The sequence below is a fragment of the Aquila chrysaetos genome, chromosome 8 (genome assembly GCF_900496995.4).
Source record: "Aquila chrysaetos chrysaetos chromosome 8, bAquChr1.4, whole genome shotgun sequence".
Taxonomy (NCBI): Eukaryota; Metazoa; Chordata; class Aves; order Accipitriformes; family Accipitridae; genus Aquila; species Aquila chrysaetos.
The window spans coordinates 26,130,401-26,150,297 of NC_044011.1; the positions used below are offsets into that span (position 1 = coordinate 26,130,401).

A 19,897-nucleotide genomic window follows, 5' to 3' on the forward strand; every position below is an offset into this window, starting at 1 on the left:
AATAAGATTCACTGAAAAATTCACTGTCTTCCCATCCAAGGAAAGAGTTTCTAGGAAGCCTTTTCTAATTTTGAAAACACAAAGGAATTTCATGAAAGATAACTAAAAACTATTACAGATATTTTGTATTGCTATTTCTAAATATAAAAAGGCAACAATAAAATTAGTAGAAATAAATGAGATATCCTTTGTCTTTGAGAATAGCAGGTACCAGTCTTTCTGTAGCTGACCTGTCTCAGAGTACTAACATGTCTCCATGCATATGGACTTCCACCTGCCACTCTATGTAGTTTCTTTCGCCCACTCCAGGCTTCCAGACCTAACCTTGACAACAGTTTCCTTCTAGACCGAGTGCTAAGCAATCCAGCTGAGCCCGCAGTACTGCTGACTAGAAGAAAACAGTTGCTTATATTACTGCCCATGCTGTAGCTGCTCCTGCACCAGGCCAGGAGAGTTTGAATTTCTTGTCACTTTTCCCATGTATAGCATGCCTCACCTGTTGTGATCCATTGACTTTAAAAAGCATCTTCTACTAAAAGCAGTCTGAGCTGCATTATGAACTCAATCCTATAAATACTTCCTATTATTTTAAGAGTAAGTTTGCTCATTTGCTAGAGCAGTGCTATTATACTCCCAGTTTTAAAGATAGCGGGTTATAGTAAAACAAAAGTCAGAAAAAAAAAACCAAATTATGCCTTTGTAGCTCATAAATTGCCATGTCAAATTACAAGCTTTAGCCATGAGAATGGCAAAGTATCAAAGCAAATAACAAGTACATTTACTTACCCTTTGTTGGCAGATCCATTTTATTTCTATGTTGAACCCAACATCTTCAGAAACAGACTCCAGGACCTGAAAAAATTTCATTATGAAGAGACCCCACAGCAAAGGAGGACAACTGAGCACTATGAGGGTAATTACTGGGAGAATACATTGGAATTTAACACCAATGGGGTCCAACAGTAGAATAAAAACCCTAAGTCTTTAACACTTACCACAAGGTACAGATACACCTTCTTCTACTTCAGTTTCAAGTTAGGAAATACATAAAAATGGATAAAATCTTAAGGACAAAATTTTGACAAGGTACAAAAGCAAGTCCTTAACATGTGTGAGAAATGCCCCCTTTGTACTCCTAAAGAAGTGTTTTTGATTTGAAGTCACCTTACAATTAATTCTTTACAAGAATTTAACATAATTTTGATCTGATCATCATAATGGCAACCTCATGGATGTCATACTTGGGACTATGTGTTACTTAAGATACTTTTTGCATTAAAAAAAAAACCTCCTGGAGAGTTGGCAAAGAGTCATAAATGGAAACATACTAGAAATTCACTTAACATTTCTCTGTGTCCGGCTCTGCTAGATGGCCCAGAGTATGTGATGAACTGCCAAAGGCCAGGTTTTTTGGGGGGTTTGGTGTGTCCCGTCCTCCCCCCTCCCCAAATTAGCAATCAATTGTCAATGCATTAAAATACAATGCCCAGATGTTAACCAGCTGTAAAACTGAGTGTATCCTGCGCTATACAACTTGGGTTCATGAATTAAGCAGCTTGAAAGATATACAAACTATTACTTTCAAATACTGAAAAAGCTTCAGTGGACAACAATAAAGCCTATGTTATCAGTTCCAGCATTGATATCAGCAGCCTAAAGCCAAAAATACATATCCCTTGCTACGTGTGCAAAGCTGAAAGAAAAATGCATGTTTTCATGTTTCACAATCATTATTTCTATTGCTCTATATTCACTGCTTACTCTCTGCAGAGAAGGAAATGGCTGAGTCTCAAAAGCAGAGTTTTCTTCTTCTTTAAAAGATGCTGAAAAGTAATACAAAATATTGAATCAAAACAAATAGCAGCACTGCTAATCCCTGCGAGAAAAGAGTGGCTCAAAATCTTAAGGCCTTTAAGAGTAAAGAATTGGAATCAGGTCTATCTTTTGACTATCTAAGCCTTCCCTCTAACACTGACATACTCCAATGACAGTGTTGGCAATTTCTGTTTTGCCAGTGGGAAAATTTTTTGACCTCCATTAAAAGCCTTGCCAGAATATTTATCAGAAACAGCTTTTCCCATCCCTCACCATTTCAGTCACTGAATCACATCCAGTAAAAGCAGCCTTGTCTGTCAAGGCTTATTATTTATTTTATCTTTTCCCAGACAGGTAGGATGCGTGAGATACTTTGCCATTTTGCTGTCCCTATAAAGGGTATGAATTAAGGCCAAAAATTTACAGCACCAATAAGACACCCTACAGCAGTTACTAAAGTTCTTGTTAGCAATTCTGAAGAGCTGCCAAAAAAGGTAGTTAGAGAAGTGTAAGATGGAAACATTAGTAGCAAATATTAGGAATATTCACAAATACATATTTATCTATGCATTCACCCTCTACCCTCCCGTCCCCTCTTCCCAAGGGAGTAACTCCCATCCAAGTATTTACTTCCCAGCAAAGAACTCTACAGCATGCACAAAATTAAAGTAACTCCATAAGCATTTAGAAGTGTTCAGGAAGAAGCCAAATGTGATTAGAACAAGTGACTGCAACCACAGACTATATATCATTACATGGTAATAAATAAATCTCAAGACTCTTGCAAACTAGTACATACCATTGTGATCTTTTACTTTCAGGGCAGTCACATGAGCCAGCTAAAGAGCATTAAGAAGAGTAAAATTAACAAATACTCCACCCGTAGAGATATTACTACATGTAAAATGTAACTAATTTTCCTTATAAATTGTTTTTAATGTAAGGGTTACAGTTTTAGTAATTTGTAAAAGAATAAAGGAAATCCCAGTACACATCACAATTTTCTTTCAAACTTTAAAACAAAGATTCCAAGGAAAGCTCAAAAACAAGCTGGAAATATTCTTACTGAAAATTCAGAAAACATGTTCAAGGGTAGAAACACACATAATATAATTTAACATTAAGATGTCAAGAAGTCTGAACATTAAACTCTCCTCTGTCAGATGTTAGACTCCATGTTTCCAGTGAAGTGCAGACAGAGGGCCGACAGCGGTTTTATAATGTAGTTGCATACTGCAATAGAATCGGGCCAGGCATAGGACCAACTCTCTTGCTCCATTCAAATTCTCTCTCCACAAAAAGGAGGAGACCAAGTAATTTTAAGTAAAAAGAAACATATAGTTCTTGAACCAGCCAGGTGCTTCCTTGACTGAGGACAGATATCTCAGCTGGGTCTTCAGTGGCCCAGTCTCATCCCCTGAACCCCCCTTTTATGTAGGCAGGGCACTACTGTTCGGAAGATACAGTGACACCCAATTAAATAAAAACAATTAATTAGTTCTAGCCAGTTTGTCCAATCCATACCATCGAATTATGGACCCTTCTACACCTCCACATGCACCTCCAGAGAGTAGTTCAACATAATCTGGATCTCCCTTGTTAACAGGGAAACATTTGAAAATTAGCTAGACTTTGTAACAGATATCTTTCTTCAACAAAGACTCCAAAGCATTGCATCTCAATGAACCCTACCACCACTTTCAGCCTGTCTTATTTTTTAGAAATTATCGTTAGCATAATGATATGGACCTACACAAGTTATCAGACCATCTTTCTAGAAGATATAAGTAATGAAATTTATTCAAGTTATAATGATGGTGCAAAAATACTACTCTTGGAATTAGCTACTTGTTCCACTTGTACAATTTTTAAAACTTGTGCTCTCCCAAACTATCTATAGTTACTCCAAAAAAATTTAAGCTTCATACACCATTGGAAATTCTACACGTATCATACTAGCCAAAGTAACAATACCTTCAATAACTGCAGCTGATCAAACGTAAGTTCTTTGACTGCAATCTCGAACAGTTCCAAAGGCTCCGTATCCAGTTTCTTTGAAGAGAAATAATACATAGTTAAGCATCACTGAAAACTGAAAAAAAGCCTACATGTTTTTAATATGGTAACATTAAAAGCAACTAATTTTTTCTCTTTTATCAATAAAGATACAAGTGATATCTTATATAAGTAAGATGATCAGTTTTCAGGAGACAACACAGGCACTCAGAAGCATAAAACAGGTGTCAATTTGAAAAAACAGGATTTCATCTTTCATGCAAGTCAGAGGCTTCAATGTTCTTTCTTCAGAAAAGGTTATCACATTTATTTGGTAAAAACTTGATCAGTTAATGTATTCAGGAAAAAAGTTTGCAAGTAAAGAAATGCATTAAAAAATACTCCAAGGCAGTTCACTTTATTATTGTCTATTCAATGTCTCAGAAACTAATAAAACCAAACCAAAACAAACAAAAAAAAACCACCAAAACAAAACAAAACCACAAAAAAAACACAAAAACAACAAAACAAAACCACAAAAAAAACACAAAACAAAACAAAACCACAAAAAAAACACAAAACAAAAAAACAACCAAAACAAAAAAACCCACAAAAAAAAAACAAACAAAACAAAAAAAAACACAACCAAAACAAAAAAAAACACAACCAAAACAAAAAAAAAAAAACCACAACCAAAACAAAAAAAAACACACAACCAAAACAAAAAAAAACACACAACCAAAACAAACAAAACAAAACAAAAAAAACCCCAAAACAAACACACCACACAACACAAAACCAAAAAAAAAAAAAAACAACAAAAAAAAAAGGACAAGTGTCCTGGTAAAACTGAGACATGCATACCCCTCCCCCAAAATAAAGAACTGGTGTAGAAAAAAAAAAAAATCTGTCAATCCAGTTTTCACTTCCTCTCTTCACTATAAAGAAAATTTTACTCAACAAGACAATACCGATTCAATACACACTGAATATGCGTCTCCCTTAGTCACAGTTCCATTTCCACAACTGTTCAAAACCAAACTTCTTATGAATTGCAATATCGCAATGGGTGTAAGAGTTTGATGATGCAGACTTAGTGCCAAGAAGAAAGACAGAACTTATCTTGCAATCTGCTCTGCCATGTTATCTTTGTTTTCACTGCCAGAACTAGAAAGGAAGAAAACTAGAACAGAACAGAGTCCAACCTCTTTGTACTGCTGCTGAATGCAAGTATCCTGGCCTCAGTGGAGAACATGCAACAGACCAGATGGAAAAGCACCTCAGTAGCTTTTTGAGTCACCAGTCCTTATGCCTATGGTTCTCTCGTTATTAAGGAGTCTAATGTCACTTTACTCTATGAAAACATTCAATTGTTATGCTTCATAAAACTTGGGTATTTAAGAGCTATTGTGATGGACTGTTCAGAGCACCTTTTAAAGGAATGCTTATCTATATGTACGAGTAACGGTACTATTCACTGCTTCTTATATTATAGTTCTCTGGATGCTTACGAAAACAACAGAAAAGAAGTTTTGGTTAAAAAAGAAGGAACAACTGCAACTTCATGAGGTAAGCAAGGAAAGGAATAGGATGCTTGCTTTCAAGAGCCATTTTCCTGCTCCTAGAACCTCTGCCTCCTTTCCTTCTGTTCCACCAAGCAATCCAAAAGCAGTTCTTCACAGCCCCACTTACTGTCCCAATGAGACATGAAGTATATTATTTACCTTACAGTTAAAGGACAGCGCAAAATGCTGAAGTAAAAAAGGTTTAAAGAAAGGGTTAGAAAAACCAATGGAAGCCAAGCCATTGGCTAATCAAACTCCCTAAATGAAGGAGAGCCTTGTTTCTTCCGCTTTTCATCTACTGGCCACTACTAGGATATCAAACAAGGTAGACTTTGGTTTGATCTACAGTTTTTATGAGTACATAACTACTTGAGAGAAGTATACATTTAAGTATCAGCAGGAGTGAGAAGTCATGCTGAGATTCACACTAACTCTCCCTCAAAAAAGAGACAACCAGAAGTTCTTACTCTGACAGTCTAAGAGAGTCCCAGAGGTGCTACTGAATATAGTGGAGTTGTCTGCTTTTTTCCTCTAAACCATAAATAAAAAAAAGCTAAAAAATAACTACAAGTCTCAAACCATGCATCTGAAATGCTGTTGCTACTACATCAAAAGGAAAAACTCAACTTCCCTGCTCTACTTTATACACACGGTAATGCTGCATATTTATTCCCATTCCATCCCTTGATTTCCCGAAATTATTTCTATGAGAGCTTGGCATTTTAGTTTCTGGAATGGTCACATTTAAAGATAAAATATAGATATCATCATCTTTACCTTTTTCATGGCCATGCAACATGTGAGATCATGGTATACGATAGGCACATGATCTTTAGAAAGATGTACATCAAATTCCACATAGGCTGCTCCCTACAGAAAATTTAAAAACACAGAACAAAACAAAAATCCATTAACTATTTATGCATAAGGACTACAGAACTGCAGATGAGTTACAAAGTGTTCACAGGTCCTGGACATCAACCAGAAGTTGAACACAACTGGCTGTTACCAGTTAAATCATACTCAAAAATGGATTAGAAATGAAAAAAAAAATCATATGGGAAAGTCTTTTAACTACCATAATGCAGCTCTGATATATATAGCTTGCTTAATCTTGTAAACCCTCGAGTAACATTTAAGTATTGTAAACTTGATTTCAGAGAAAGGCTAAGATCATGTTTTTAAACATAGATGCCTTTGTGGTGCCCTCCCTCCCTCCTCCCCACCAAGAGACAAGCAATTGCTATAAATTGTCAAAGCTTCAGGGAGATGCTCCATATACCGAGGCGCTTCTGGAGTCACTAGTGAGTAACACAGTAGTAGCGTGTTATAACATATGCAAGAGCAGAAATAGCTGCGTCCAGTATTCCCGTCCTTTTCAACTGTATGTTATTTTCTGTGAACCTTAAAAAGGAAGGAGGTTCAAACAAGAATGCTAAGTACCATCTTTTTGAAAAGAGGGAGGGCCAGAAAGAAAGAGATAAAGCAGCACACAGAACCAATTTTAGTTATTTTGACTGTCTGTAAATCTTTCCTTTGAAAGGCCTCCAAGAATACCATTCATCAAATTATCATCCTGACTTGCATACTCTTTTTCAATCAGTACAGAAAGAAAACAAAACAGGCTTTTTACAGCCCTCTTCTCAGCAGAAATATTTTTAGAGTGGTAGCTTTCAGCCTTTTCAATCTGCAAATAGTTGAAAGTACTTTTCTGGTGATGCTGCTGACAACTTCATGGTAAATTTCTGCCTCAATGCATACTTCTCATGGGCTTTTTAAAAGCTGTCTATAAACCTGCAGCGTCCACCCAGAAATTAAGAACTACTGTTCAAAAAGATAATTTTGTAGCTGCAGTTTTTCTTTCGCTCTGCAGCCAGCGCATGTTCCAGACACTGTGTTCAAATCATACTCTGACTTCCAAACAAGAGAAAGCTTTCAGCTATGACTCTTGGGGAGTACAGTACTCCAGAATCAGTAACCAGTAAACATAATGCTCCAGATTCTGCTCCCATCCCTTTAACAACTTCAAAAGATGTTTGGTAAGAATCTACATTAGTGAAGAAGTACCTGAAAAGGCTTAGGCCTAATCACAAGTTAAGCAGCAGGTGATATCATAGCAGTATCTTTATGTGACTGTAACCACAGCTCTTCACTGTGAAAACAGGAGCTAAACAAGGAACCTCGGAATGCGCTTCTGACTCCAGCTACTCTGCTGCAGTGCCTCACTAGATTGTCTAGATCAATCTTATCATGGATCACTCAGTAACACAGATTATTGGAAAAAATAAAAGTGACCACCTCAGTCACAGAATTTAAGCACCTGAAGCTAGTATCTCCCAAATTGAAAGACTAATCTTAGGATTCCAAGTCTTCATTGTAGCAAGCACTGGAACAAAGGATTGTTTTATTCTACCAGCTCAGCTCCCATGTCTCATTTTTGGACACTAATTTTAGGTACTCTGCAGTCCCTGAACAAGACCTTTGCCACCTGAGAGTATGCTGACAGACTCTAGCAGAGCCAGTATTTTATTCATGTGTTCAAAATTATTGCAAGCCTATGTGTCTGCAGAGTTGAGATTAAATTTTTCCCTGTATTAGAACACCACCAGAACATATTAGATGGAAGTGTTGGTTTTTTTGAGGAACTTGAGGAGAGTCTAATCTAGCTATTACTTCCCTTCCTATCTCTCAGGGAATTTCCATGGTGATTTGATGTAATTTTTTATCAGTGCAATTACCATTCATTGTATTGAATCATGGAAATTAAGCATACAAGCCAAGCTAGTTTTAACTATACAAGTACTATGTGCATGCAAATGTGTGTACATACGTGACTAGCAGCATTCCTCAGAGAGGCAATAGTGTTCTCTTGAACTTTAGCAAGTCTGAAATAACAGCAAAGAAAAAGGTTTTGTTAAATGTAGCATAGCATAAAAGTCCATTGAAACAACAGAAATAAAAATCAGAAGTCTTTGTTTTAGAGAACACCCACATTTGATATTGAAGTGACTTAAATGATTATGGGTTACAGCTTTTTATTTAAACTGTTTCCTCAATTGATGTCAGTGAAACTAAACATAATGCCCCCCAAGATTAAAATGCAAATGAACTTACTTAGCTGTTGTTGTAGAATTTCCTGCTCCCCTGTGTCCAACATCTAGAGTTGTTCTTGGTTTCCAATATTTTGCATATGAAGCCTTCATATCACAAGTATATCCCTGGATCGGCTTAATTATTATGTAGTCCACTACAAGAAAAATACCAAATGCTTCACATGTCAATAGATAATGGATGACTTCGAGTAAAGTTATCTACATCTGCTTGAATCAACTGTACCTCTAACTTTTCCAATTGTCTTCCTTGGATTTCTGCTCATAATAGCAAGTGTAAGAATTCCAGCACTCTTTCCAAGTTCTGCAATTGTGGATGACAGGAGGCAGGCAGAACCTACATGACCTGGGAGCACATCACCTTGCACTACTTTCTCACCTAAATCTTCCTAAAAACAAAACAAACAAAAAACCAAAACACCTACTGTTATCTGTACATGAGATTTCTGAACAAACTCTTCTTCCTTGCTCCTCAGGAAGATATTTATAGGCACTGATGTAACAGAAATTTCTTGTGTGTTACAGAAAACACTAATGTCAGGCTAAAAATTGTTTAATATTAACAGTGTGTTGCAAATTACAATCAGGAATATGAAATTGTTGATGGAAATCTACAAAACTCATGTACATTTGTCTTTGAAAACTCTTAGATTTGATAAGCTTTTCAGATCAAAATTGCATGCATGGAATAGTCTGTCTTCTAAAAAGCCTCAGTCGTGTTTAGAACAAAGATGAACTGGAATAATATATATGGTTAAAGTAATTTTGTATTAATTTGCAGGGAAGGAAGAGGGCAACTAACATGCAGAATGTGCACTTGACCATAGTCAAGTTCAGGAACTATGTAGCCACTTTACAATTATAAGCATAAGTGGTCTTAAGGGCATTTTCAGATCGAAGAGAGAATGCTTAAAACTTTCTTGTGCATGAACAGTATGAAGAGACAAAAGTTGTTTTCCTTTAAAAAGGACTTGGAATATTAAGATATTTCAGGGGGAAAAAAAGAGTGCAAAATAACAGATGTAGTAGCCAGAATTTGCAAATAACCAGTTTTAATTTGCACTGGTTAGTTCAGAGAAATCTCTTTTGTTTATAACTTAAAAATTAAGATCAAATAATTGTAATGTAACTAGTTCATATACACATTGTTTATGCTCAAGAAAGATAAGCAAAACTTCGCTCTGATAAAGGATAAAAATCAAGCCAACCTAACTACACGCAGTACTGCACAGCAAGATTTGGGTCTAATTTGTACTCACTTCTAAATAAGCAAAAACTGCAAAACTTTCTGTGCCATATCAAGAAGACTCACAAAACCTTCCTGCAAAATAGGGTAGTAGCCAATAGTCTCATAACTTGTTTACGCAAGTCTGGAAGGATCAAGAATATAAGGCAATAGCCCTATCCCAACAGTGAAATCTTCATGGTAATCGACTCTTAACTCCCAAAGGCAGACTGGGGTTGCCTCTTAGTGGTAAAGAAACATACCTCAAAAAAATCAAAGATTAATTCCAAGTTATCAGGCTCCATGGTTTGTATCGTGTATTCTATCCATCGGTCTGGCTGCAAAGCATAACCACAGTCTGGCTGAGAGTGTCGACATTTATATTCGTTGTTACTTATTAAGGAGAACTCCACAGTGTTTGCCATTTTCTGAGGGACAGTAGGGGATGTTTTCTCTTGGCCCTCTTCGTCATCTTCATCTTCCTCTAGCCCTTCTAGAGTCAATTTTACTCTACAACCAGAAATACAAAACAAATGGTTAAGTCACAGGAGTGTCTTTGGAAACACTGAGGAATCCGAAAGAAGCTTGAGCAGAAGCTCATACAACACAAGAATTCTTCTCAACACCACCATCTACAGGACAGCACTGTACACAGCAGGCCCTCACAAGACTCAAGAGTTTGCAGCTGTTGTCTAAATCTTATTTTAGTCAGATTTAAGTGCTCAAGTCACTTCTAAGACTGGAACTTGGGTAAACGTGAAAATTGTACTAGTCATCTGAGAAGCAGCACTCCACCAAACTAACGATTTGGGCTGCCAAATAGACAGCCTTTCTCCACAGATTAACATATGCTGTTATAATGCTGAAAGAATAATAAAAAGCACTGAAAGTAGCAGTAATCATCAGGATCAATACCTGAACATTGGTGGCTACTGATAAGTGCACACACACAACTTTAAGTCTCTTGGAACACCGATAAGGCAGATAAATGTATTCTATTAGATATAAACAAGATAGCCTGAAGTAATTAGTAAGTACCTTGAGAAATCCTAAATGATCATTTAAAAGTAAACTGAATGCAATTTCTGAAAAACCCTGGACTGAGAAGAATAAGCCTCTCTATAAGACTCAGAATTCATTATTATACAGAGCAAACCTTCCACACAGAATGAATTATGCCAGTGATAGAAGCATACGTGAGTAATCCCTTTCTGAATCATCTAAGCAGCAGAGGGGATAAAGAGTTGTCATTTAGCTAGATGCCAATTCACTAGTAAAACTGAAGTCACATCTCAAAGAAACAATTACAATCATAGAAATCCTTTACACTAAGTCCACATTCCTAATACCCTCATAAAAAAAAAAGTCACAACACAGATGCTTCACAAACTTGAAAAATGACACTGCCATACCAAGTGACAGTCACAAAAACAACCTGGGCAGATCCAACTTTTTAGGCAGAAGTGGAAAACGGTATCTAGTGAATGCACCCAGCTTATCAATTTTGGATTTCAGCCATCTAATTTAGACAAGGATCAGGCTTCTCTTTACCTGCTAACACACAAGGAAAAATAGCAAAGCTCTGGCGAACAGGACATAAGTATTAATTCTTACTGAAGAATGTTGTATGAAATAAACTTTCCCCTCAACAGAGGCTTTGGAATGGAGGGGCAGGGGGGGTTAAAAAAAAAATAAATCAAGTGTCAGACCGTCAAAATAAGGCCCACAGTACAGAAGTAACTCCCATGATCTGAATGATCTGCAAATGACTTTGATAGCAGCGTGCTGGAAGTTGCTCATATGTTACAAGCTCAAAATCTGACTTCTAGCAATTAAATATAAAATTGTTTGTTTGTTTTAAATGTTTTCCATTAAAGGAAACAGGGAACCACAATCCTTTCCAAACAAGAAGATGGGTTGTATGCAAGATTAGGACTGGGAGAAACACCATTAGTCTGTCAAAGGATTTGAGCACTCCTGCTCCCCTCTTTCCCATTGGTAAGAGTAATACATGGCTAACGTACTATCTAAAAATTGCTGTTGTGAAAAACCACTTTTGCTGAGGATTGTTAGTAGTAACAACCATCATGCATTCAGACATGTCAGGTTCTAGTTAAGGAGGAGAGGTTTTTATACATGTCAACTCTTCCCCCCACCCACCCCCAGAAAAGACTGTGAAAGATGCAGAAAACAAGCCTATACCACACAGTAAAACGATATATGCTGGGATAAAGTCTGGCAGCCACAGAGCTCCAAAAAAAATGCAGGCAGGAAGGAAAGGGGCAGGGGGAGAGAAGAGAAGAGAGCAAACTCCAGATCCCAGAAATTCAAGAGGGGAAGGCGATCAAACACTAGGGGCAATAGTGCAGTCCTCAAAACATCAGGACTAAGACACACACTTCTGTCAGTCAACTGTATAGTTATAATAATGCCTGTTTTTTGAGACACCTCTGCAGATAAAAACATCAAACTGATCTAAATAGCAACAGAAGTGATTAGAGAATGCTATTATCTCCACTATTGACATTGACTGGAAATCTGTAATGCCAGCGGGGAATTAACCATATACTAAATGGAGAGGGCTGTTTACTTTGCTAAGGAGAAAAAGTAGTAAGCAACAAAAAACCTGGAAGCCTTCCCTTTCCCCCAACTTCCACTTCCATTCTGGTCTTTTCAACAGGTTAAGAAAAAAGAACAAAGAAGAAAACTCTGAAAGTAACAGTGGAGAACTACTTAAGAACATTACAGTTCCACCCAAGAAGCAGGAAACACCAAGGCAAATATGAAATAGTATTTGTGAAAGACACCTGTTACCTACTGCTTAACTTGTATAAAGCAGATGTGATAGCACATATTTAATAGCTTAATAACTATCAGAAATGCAAGAGCTGAAAATTGTCAGCAGTGAAACTAGAATAGTTTTGTTTGACTGTCTTCCTTCACTAAAACAGAAGAAACTCTTCTGACACTACATTAATAATAAAATGAGGTAACAAACACACCACTGATTTGATATTCTCACCATACTTTTACAGAGTGCTTAAATACTTGGAAATTGACCTGACAGTACACCCCTATTAGCAACCCAAAATTAATTTAAAGGCTACATTAAGTAAAAAAAAAATCACTAGTACTGACAATTAACATGAGAGAAATTGCAAACTGAGATGAGCAGGTTCTTACCTAAACCTTGATGTTTTAAATTTCTTCTTAGATATCACTACAGGTGGTTTCTCAGAATAATGCAGACGTAATCTTATTTCTGTTTGACATGTCAGCCACCCAGCATCCACAGTTTCAATACCATCTATCAAAAATTAAACAAGAAGTAGAAGACACTTTGATAACTTGTTTTAGGGAGCTCTAGATGGTTTAATGTATAAAAATATAAATACAGTTCCTCTGACACCATCTTGCAGACAATCCTCCTTATGACCAGCCTTATTCAATAGTATTTCCACAGCAATTGTTGAGCACATCCTTTCACCTGTCTTTTCTGAACCACCCAGAACAGAAAACAGATACTGCAGTTGTTTGCTGGCTTCTAAGGGAATTACATAGGAACAATAATCCTTGCCAGCTTCACACATAAACTGGAGAGCACTAAGTATTCCAGTGTTAATTTTATTTACAGTATCAAGGGCTAAGTTAAGTCTCCAAAGGTAGACATAACATTCCCTTGCCCTGGGATCTCTCAATACATGGAATAACACTGATAGAACCCTGAAGACTCATACACAGCTTGAGACTCCCTGTTTCTATTAAGATACAGGTGTAAAATTAGCTCATCATAATCAATGCCAGTAAAGCAGTATAAGTCTGCAGGAGACACAGTAACAGATATGATGGGGAAACAAAGCATGGAGGAGAATCCTCAACCTCACCATCAGGACAAGGAAAGCCTACAAGCAGGATGGCAAGAAAGCACAAGCCACCAGACCAGGCACTGAAGCAGACCCCACAGTTTTGAAGAGTTCCTAGCAAAACCTATCATTTGATGAGGATATGAAGAAAAATGGAAAAGCTTTAAGACAAGATGTATGAGACATGACAAAGAGTTACCTTAGGCAGCACAGGATTGAGCATTAAGTGAGAGGTGGGTTAGAACTGCCCAAAGTGAGACATATGCATGCACAACAACATGAGGTTTGAGCTTATGAGAGGTTTTCGCAGTTATGTGTCTAACTGAAGAGGCAGACTGTGTACAGTTAGTGTAAGTGATAATATTTTTCTAGGCACAAAGAGTTTTTTCTAAGGCTAGGTTTTAAGAGAAAGCTAAGTCTATTCTGTATTTCCAAAAATACATGCTCACGATCCAAAGTTCACATCAACCTTTAATACCAGCACACTGACAATATTTCAACTGTTCCTAGCAGTCTTTTTTTAACATTAGAAAGGATTACAGCCTGAGTGTGAATTCACAAATGCTGGATACAAAAATAACCGTATAAGCAGAGAAACAATCACTTACAGGCAATTCCTGTCAAAACTTAGTATTTCAAATATTTTTCAACTACAGCACTTAACCTTGTTAAAATTAAATATGTGGTGAAGAGTAAAGGTCAATATATCTCACTTACTACGGATTCCAAAGTATCCATCATCAATAGTAATTTCATTTTCTAGAATTAAAAGGAGGGGAAAAGAATGAAAGAAATTAATTAGTATTCACATTATAAAGAATCATTGCCAAGTTAAATTAATTCTACTTTTCCACTTCACTTCTAAAAAGTACATCTAATAAAAAAGTAGGAAAACTGAAACAGACAAAGAATAAGCACGTTTATTGCAACCTTCTATAAAGCTTTTTCCCAATTTATGCTTTTTCTTAGTTTCTGCAAGAAAAAACAATCAACACACAAAATGCCATAAGATGTTTTACCTAAAGTAATCTGAACTGAGAAAAGCAAGAAGGTTGCATAATTTCCTAGTTTGCTGCAGTAACTTGCTGATAATATCTACATCCTAGTAGAATCTAAGATGCTTTTCTTGTTAGTGTTAAAGACATTAAAGTTTCTTGTAAACACACAAGAAAGCTGTCCTCCTGCACATTTATAGTTAAAGCTTCTAAATCAAGTTAGGCACAATTAAAATGCTTATTCTGCCCATGTGACAGAAACCAACCTAGGACGAAATATTCAGAACACTCATTTCACACTTAATTTTATCCTTACCCTCTCCACAGTTTTAATAACTGAAATCTTAAGGCACTAAGTAAATTCACCAGCATTAACAGAATTGCACTTGTCTAAAACTATACATTTCTCAAAACAAAAATCTTAACAAAATTTTGTCTCTACAGCCATTAATCCCATTTTTTTTCTAAGAAGAATTATGGGCCTGCCCTCAATTTTTAATAACCACAGGCAACAATTTAGGATCATAATGACCAAGTGCTAACATCCTGGTTTTGCTGCATTTTCTTAAAGACTGCTTATGATGCATAGAGTACTACTTGGGGAAAAAAAAAATCCTAACTATTTGGAATGAAGTTATCCAAATTTAGAGATAAAGTCTAGACCCTAGCAGAGGGTAGACTGCTTCCCTAATCAGTTACTGACAAATACAGAAACATAATCTTGTTACAAGAATAGAAACACAACTAATTCAACTGAAATTAAAAAAAAAAAAAAAAAAAAAGGTGGGGGGGACAGGACAGGACAGGACATGATCATGGTACTATTCATGATTAACAAACAGTTTCTTTAATACCAGCTTCTTTCTAAAAGACCTTTTTTCAGTGAATCAGAAGGTATTTAATAGATGTGAACTCCTAAGTGTGGAAGAAATAACATTTTTCATATCCTAGAAAAGACAGTGCATAAAACATGCCATCCCATAGCAGCATAAGAGATCTAAATTACAAGCTACATTCAAAGGTTATTTCAGTCACTCTTAAAAAACAAACTTCTTCCCTGTTCAGAACAGCATTAGGAACTTGTATGCAAGTCTGCATGCCACCTTTTCTTCCAGCAAAATAAATTTCTGCTAAATTGCCAGGTAAGTAAGCCCATTCATGTTTCTATTTACATTAATCCATTTACTTAAAGAAGCCTAAGAATTTTTGCTTTAAAATTTTACTAATGAAATAGTAGTTAAATCAAAACAGTAGTGACTTCACACCCTCCCCCCTCCCCACATTTTCTCTGAAAAAATATGGATCCTTAGTCTCAAAGAATTAAACTTACAGAAAATTATTACAATTCCAAATTAATAAAAAAAACCCACATAATATTAAGGATGGCAGCAAAGAATTTCACATCCACTCCATTTTTAAGCCACTTATATATATATATATATTTGAGAGTAAGGCCCATGTTGTGCAAAGAAAAAGTTCATACCTCCAACACATTAATAAACTTAAGTATCTTAAAACTATAGTTATCAATCCCTCTAAACCAATGTGCAGCATATTAGCAATCTTATGCATATGCCTCAAACAGATGCAGTTGATGCCCATACCTAAAGGGGTAATTGATCGTGGTTGTAGATGAGTCTCCCACGTGTGAACTATGACTTCGCAGGGACCATCGATAGTCTGTAATTTAAAAGTTAAATGTCTGCAATAATTTCTTTTGTTATATCTGATCTTCTACCCATGTAGCTGTTTGGGATGGTTGTGAATTAAACTTCCAGATTTAAGAAAGAAAAAGAAGAAGAAAGAGAGGAGGACAGAGAGAGAGAATCAAAAAGAAAGAAAACAGATCAGGCTTGTTTCTTACCCCTGCAACTGCTGATGACGCTATCTGATGCGTCAGGTATACATATGACAAAACTTGTGACAAAGTCTGACAGGGTGGAGATGTTACATGGAGTTACTAAATCTTTACTGCTTACAGTTACTCCGCTGGACTACTTTAGTTCCCTTCTAATACAAAAACCCGAAGTGTCTCTGAACTCATTAAGTGTGCTTGCTTTTTTCTTAAGATACTACAGCAACAATTTATGAAAAAACATATCCCACATCTCTAATTCCAAACAGCACTCAACATCTACTCATGCAGTTAACAGTTGCAGGGGTGGGTTCTCCCTCAAAATTTGCTTGACTAATTCAAAGTCTATAAAACCCAGTTATTTTAGTTGTGGTACAGAAGAGGAAATTATTTACCATCTAATGAAAACATAAATACTTGGAATTTTGCTGCCTCAATTTTTGCTTTCCTCAGAAGCAAAAAGACACTGATACAATCCAATCAGCCAGCAGCAAAGCCCCTGCAGTCTATTTCATTTGAAGCAAGATAAATTAGATTCTTTCACAAAAAAAAAAAAAATTACTATCCCTCAAAAGACTACATTTGTTGACAAACATAGCCAATACTCAGACAGATAATCAGAACAATAACTCAGTCTCTTCTTTCACAATGATTTCAGTTTGAAATAGCTTTCTAATTAAAGCTTTTAGGTAACCACTGGCTAACAACAGAAAGAACACGCCTGATTCCCAGCTCAGCCACCCTAGAGAAGTTTCCCTTAACATTGTGTGGTTGTTGCTATCAGTCATAACAGCCACTGTCAAATAGCTGCAGTTCACCATTTTGGTGGTTTGGGGCCTGAGTAATTCGTATTTCCAAAAAGACTTGCTACTATTGCCAGAGTCATATAAGCTTCAACACCAACTTGTCCCAGTACTTCAGGTTCTTATTTAAATAGATGATCAACAGGGACTTCCAGACAATTCAGCAGTATAATTACACAGTACCATAATGCTTTGTTATCTTACAGCTCACTGAATAAATTCTTTAGCAGCAGATGGGATTTCCTGACATATATCAAACACATTTAATCTACTATGCTTTTGGATGAGTTAACAGCAAACACCAAATATTTAAAAAGTGCTCAGCAAGACAGGTTTGCTCTGTGAGTCTTAGCTAAGAGCAATTCAGTTTTTCTAATGAATTCAGAGGCATCTATACTTAGGGGTCATGTCAGAATAAAATACATATGCTTAAAGTTATGCTTTAAAGATAGAATGCATGTAAATACAAATAAAATAAGATGATACTATTGTTTTCAGTTTATTCCTGTTATAGGGCAGTTTTAATTCTCATCTTCTCACTGCTGCCACAATGATCACTCTTATGGACTTCTGGAAAAGTAAATAATGAGAAGTTTCTTCCCCCTTCTTTCACAGCAGATCCACACTTGCATGTCACAATCTCAGTTTCCGAAACTGAAACGTGTGTTTGCAAGTAGGGAGGCTATCATTTCCTAACACCATGCAGGCCTGCAAGATCGACAACAGCAACTCCCATGAACATACACAGAACTTGTAACTTGCAAACCTGGGGAATGCAAGTCTGTCCTAACATGGATTAAGCTGTTTTCTTCAAAAGGTAAGCGAAGGTTTTTCCTTGTAGAAACCCCCAAAATACCAATACCAGTTTATTTCTTACACTACTGTAATTGTACATTTTAATTTTAGGTTCTAAAATTATGAATGAGAATTTGAGTAACATCCCAACAGTAAGCACAACACGCTGGATACACTCAGCAAAATTTCATCCCCTGAAAGGAATACAGTGGTCTGATTATGCATTTAATCCCAGGAATCCTCAACACTTTCCATACTAAGAAGAGGCAAGCAAACCTACCAGAAGAAAAAGGGCAATGGATTAGAGAACAGGCACATACATGACTGAAAGCCCTCTCACAATGCCTGCTCAGACAGTCTTTGCATTTATAGGCATTTAAATAATGTTTTAATTACATGTAACAGAAGCCATTGTAACTAGGAGGTTAAAATACTGATGTAATTTCAGTGGCATATACTGACCACATTTGAACAACAGCCCAGTTCAGATCAGCCTGCAGCGGAAGTAAATGATGTGTCATCAATATTCATAGTATGGTAACGTTACCTAAAAGTCAGCCTCTGTTAGGACAGTCTTAAAAGGGCACCTATCCAAATGTCACATCAAGCATCCCAGTGGGCAGTACACTGAGATTATAGTAAGTGGCACTGTATGGCATGGATTCCTCCCTACTAACACAGAGAATTATTTTTTTTTTTAAAGCAAACACATAAAAATTATGTTGCTTGATTTGTAATTAGCTGAACATCTGAGGCAATTTTAAAGCTCTTAAAGGACATTCAAGAATTTTCTTTAAAAATCAAGTTCTCTTACATTGTCAGAAGCTGGGGGTCCCCCAGTAGTCATCAGACAATTTTAAGATTAAGGGTAAATTGCCTATGTAGCATAATGTTCCAGGGGTTCAAAGCAGTCTGATGCACAATCTGCGTAAAGTGCTTGGGTGCTCAGTACAATTAAAAAAAATGAAAGCACTTCCGTGGATGTTTAAATGACAATCTAGGAGGCCAGTTCCAAACTTCCTGATCCAAGGCAACATAACAGTGTAGGCATTAGGGAAAAAAAAAAAAAAAAAAAAAATTGTAAAACCACCACACATAACTACATTTATCCAACTGCACTTTAATTCTTAAAACTATGTTCCAAGAATATTAATCTACTTCAAGAACATGAACAACTAAATGAATTAAGACTTAACTGCTGATGCTGGATTTCTGACAAAAATCTCTCTAGATTTCTGTACCATGTAAGAGACAATAGTTAAGCACAAAACCAAACAATCAACCAAAGCCATTCAGCCATCATAACTAACTTTGCAAGGCAACAGCACATATAAGTCACCTGCCGGGAAGCCCTGGGCTAAAAAGAGATTTTACAGCTCTAGTATTTCCAGTAACAGTTTAATACAAAATCTGCTATCAGCACAGTCACAGCAGAGGTGTTCCTTTGTTTTTTATCAGGTTAACCATGGGTTATTAGTCTAGCAAAAGCTTTTCTGAGGCATTCCAATATTAAAGAAATTAGTGACCCTAGACCTAAGTTTCACCTTTATTACTATATTCCAGGCACTAAATAGATTTGATTAGTTTACATTTTAGAAAAGTAAATTTAAGTCTCACTTGAAACCTCTATAATTAAGTAATATTCTCAGAAGTGTGAAAAACATTCACCAATCCAGTTTTAAAAGTCCTGCTACATGCACAGATAGCTTAGTTATTTCACACTTTCCTTGAAAGGAATAACCCTAAACTTGCATGCTTATTTGCTGTTGGAAAAACAAATATAGAACATAGCTTAACAGAATAAGGCATGTATTTACCTTAGTAAGGTTTTCAAATATGCATCACACAAACAATACATATAAAAAACATTCTCCTA

At 36.4% G+C, this 19,897-nt stretch overlaps 1 protein-coding gene across 6 annotated transcripts in view; it reads right to left on the reverse strand.

Annotated features, from left to right (window-relative positions):
- The window catches only part of GPCPD1 (glycerophosphocholine phosphodiesterase 1), a 47,761-nt gene that overhangs the window by 10,125 nt on the left and 17,739 nt on the right, over window positions 1–19,897 (reverse strand). For all 6 annotated transcript variants that reach the window (XM_030021211.2, XM_030021214.2, XM_030021217.2 and 3 more), the window contains exons 5-16: window positions 16,173–16,248; window positions 14,291–14,332; window positions 12,894–13,017; window positions 9,974–10,220; window positions 8,712–8,874; window positions 8,490–8,622; window positions 8,206–8,260; window positions 6,153–6,245; window positions 3,790–3,867; window positions 2,615–2,654; window positions 1,762–1,823; window positions 787–852 (exon numbers count right to left, since the gene is read on the reverse strand). In XM_030021211.2, coding sequence (XP_029877071.1) covers window positions 787–852; window positions 1,762–1,823; window positions 2,615–2,654; window positions 3,790–3,867; window positions 6,153–6,245; window positions 8,206–8,260; window positions 8,490–8,622; window positions 8,712–8,874; window positions 9,974–10,220; window positions 12,894–13,017; window positions 14,291–14,332; window positions 16,173–16,248 — 1,179 coding nt within the window. The remainder of the gene's footprint in view (window positions 1–786; window positions 853–1,761; window positions 1,824–2,614; window positions 2,655–3,789; window positions 3,868–6,152; window positions 6,246–8,205; window positions 8,261–8,489; window positions 8,623–8,711; window positions 8,875–9,973; window positions 10,221–12,893; window positions 13,018–14,290; window positions 14,333–16,172; window positions 16,249–19,897) is intronic.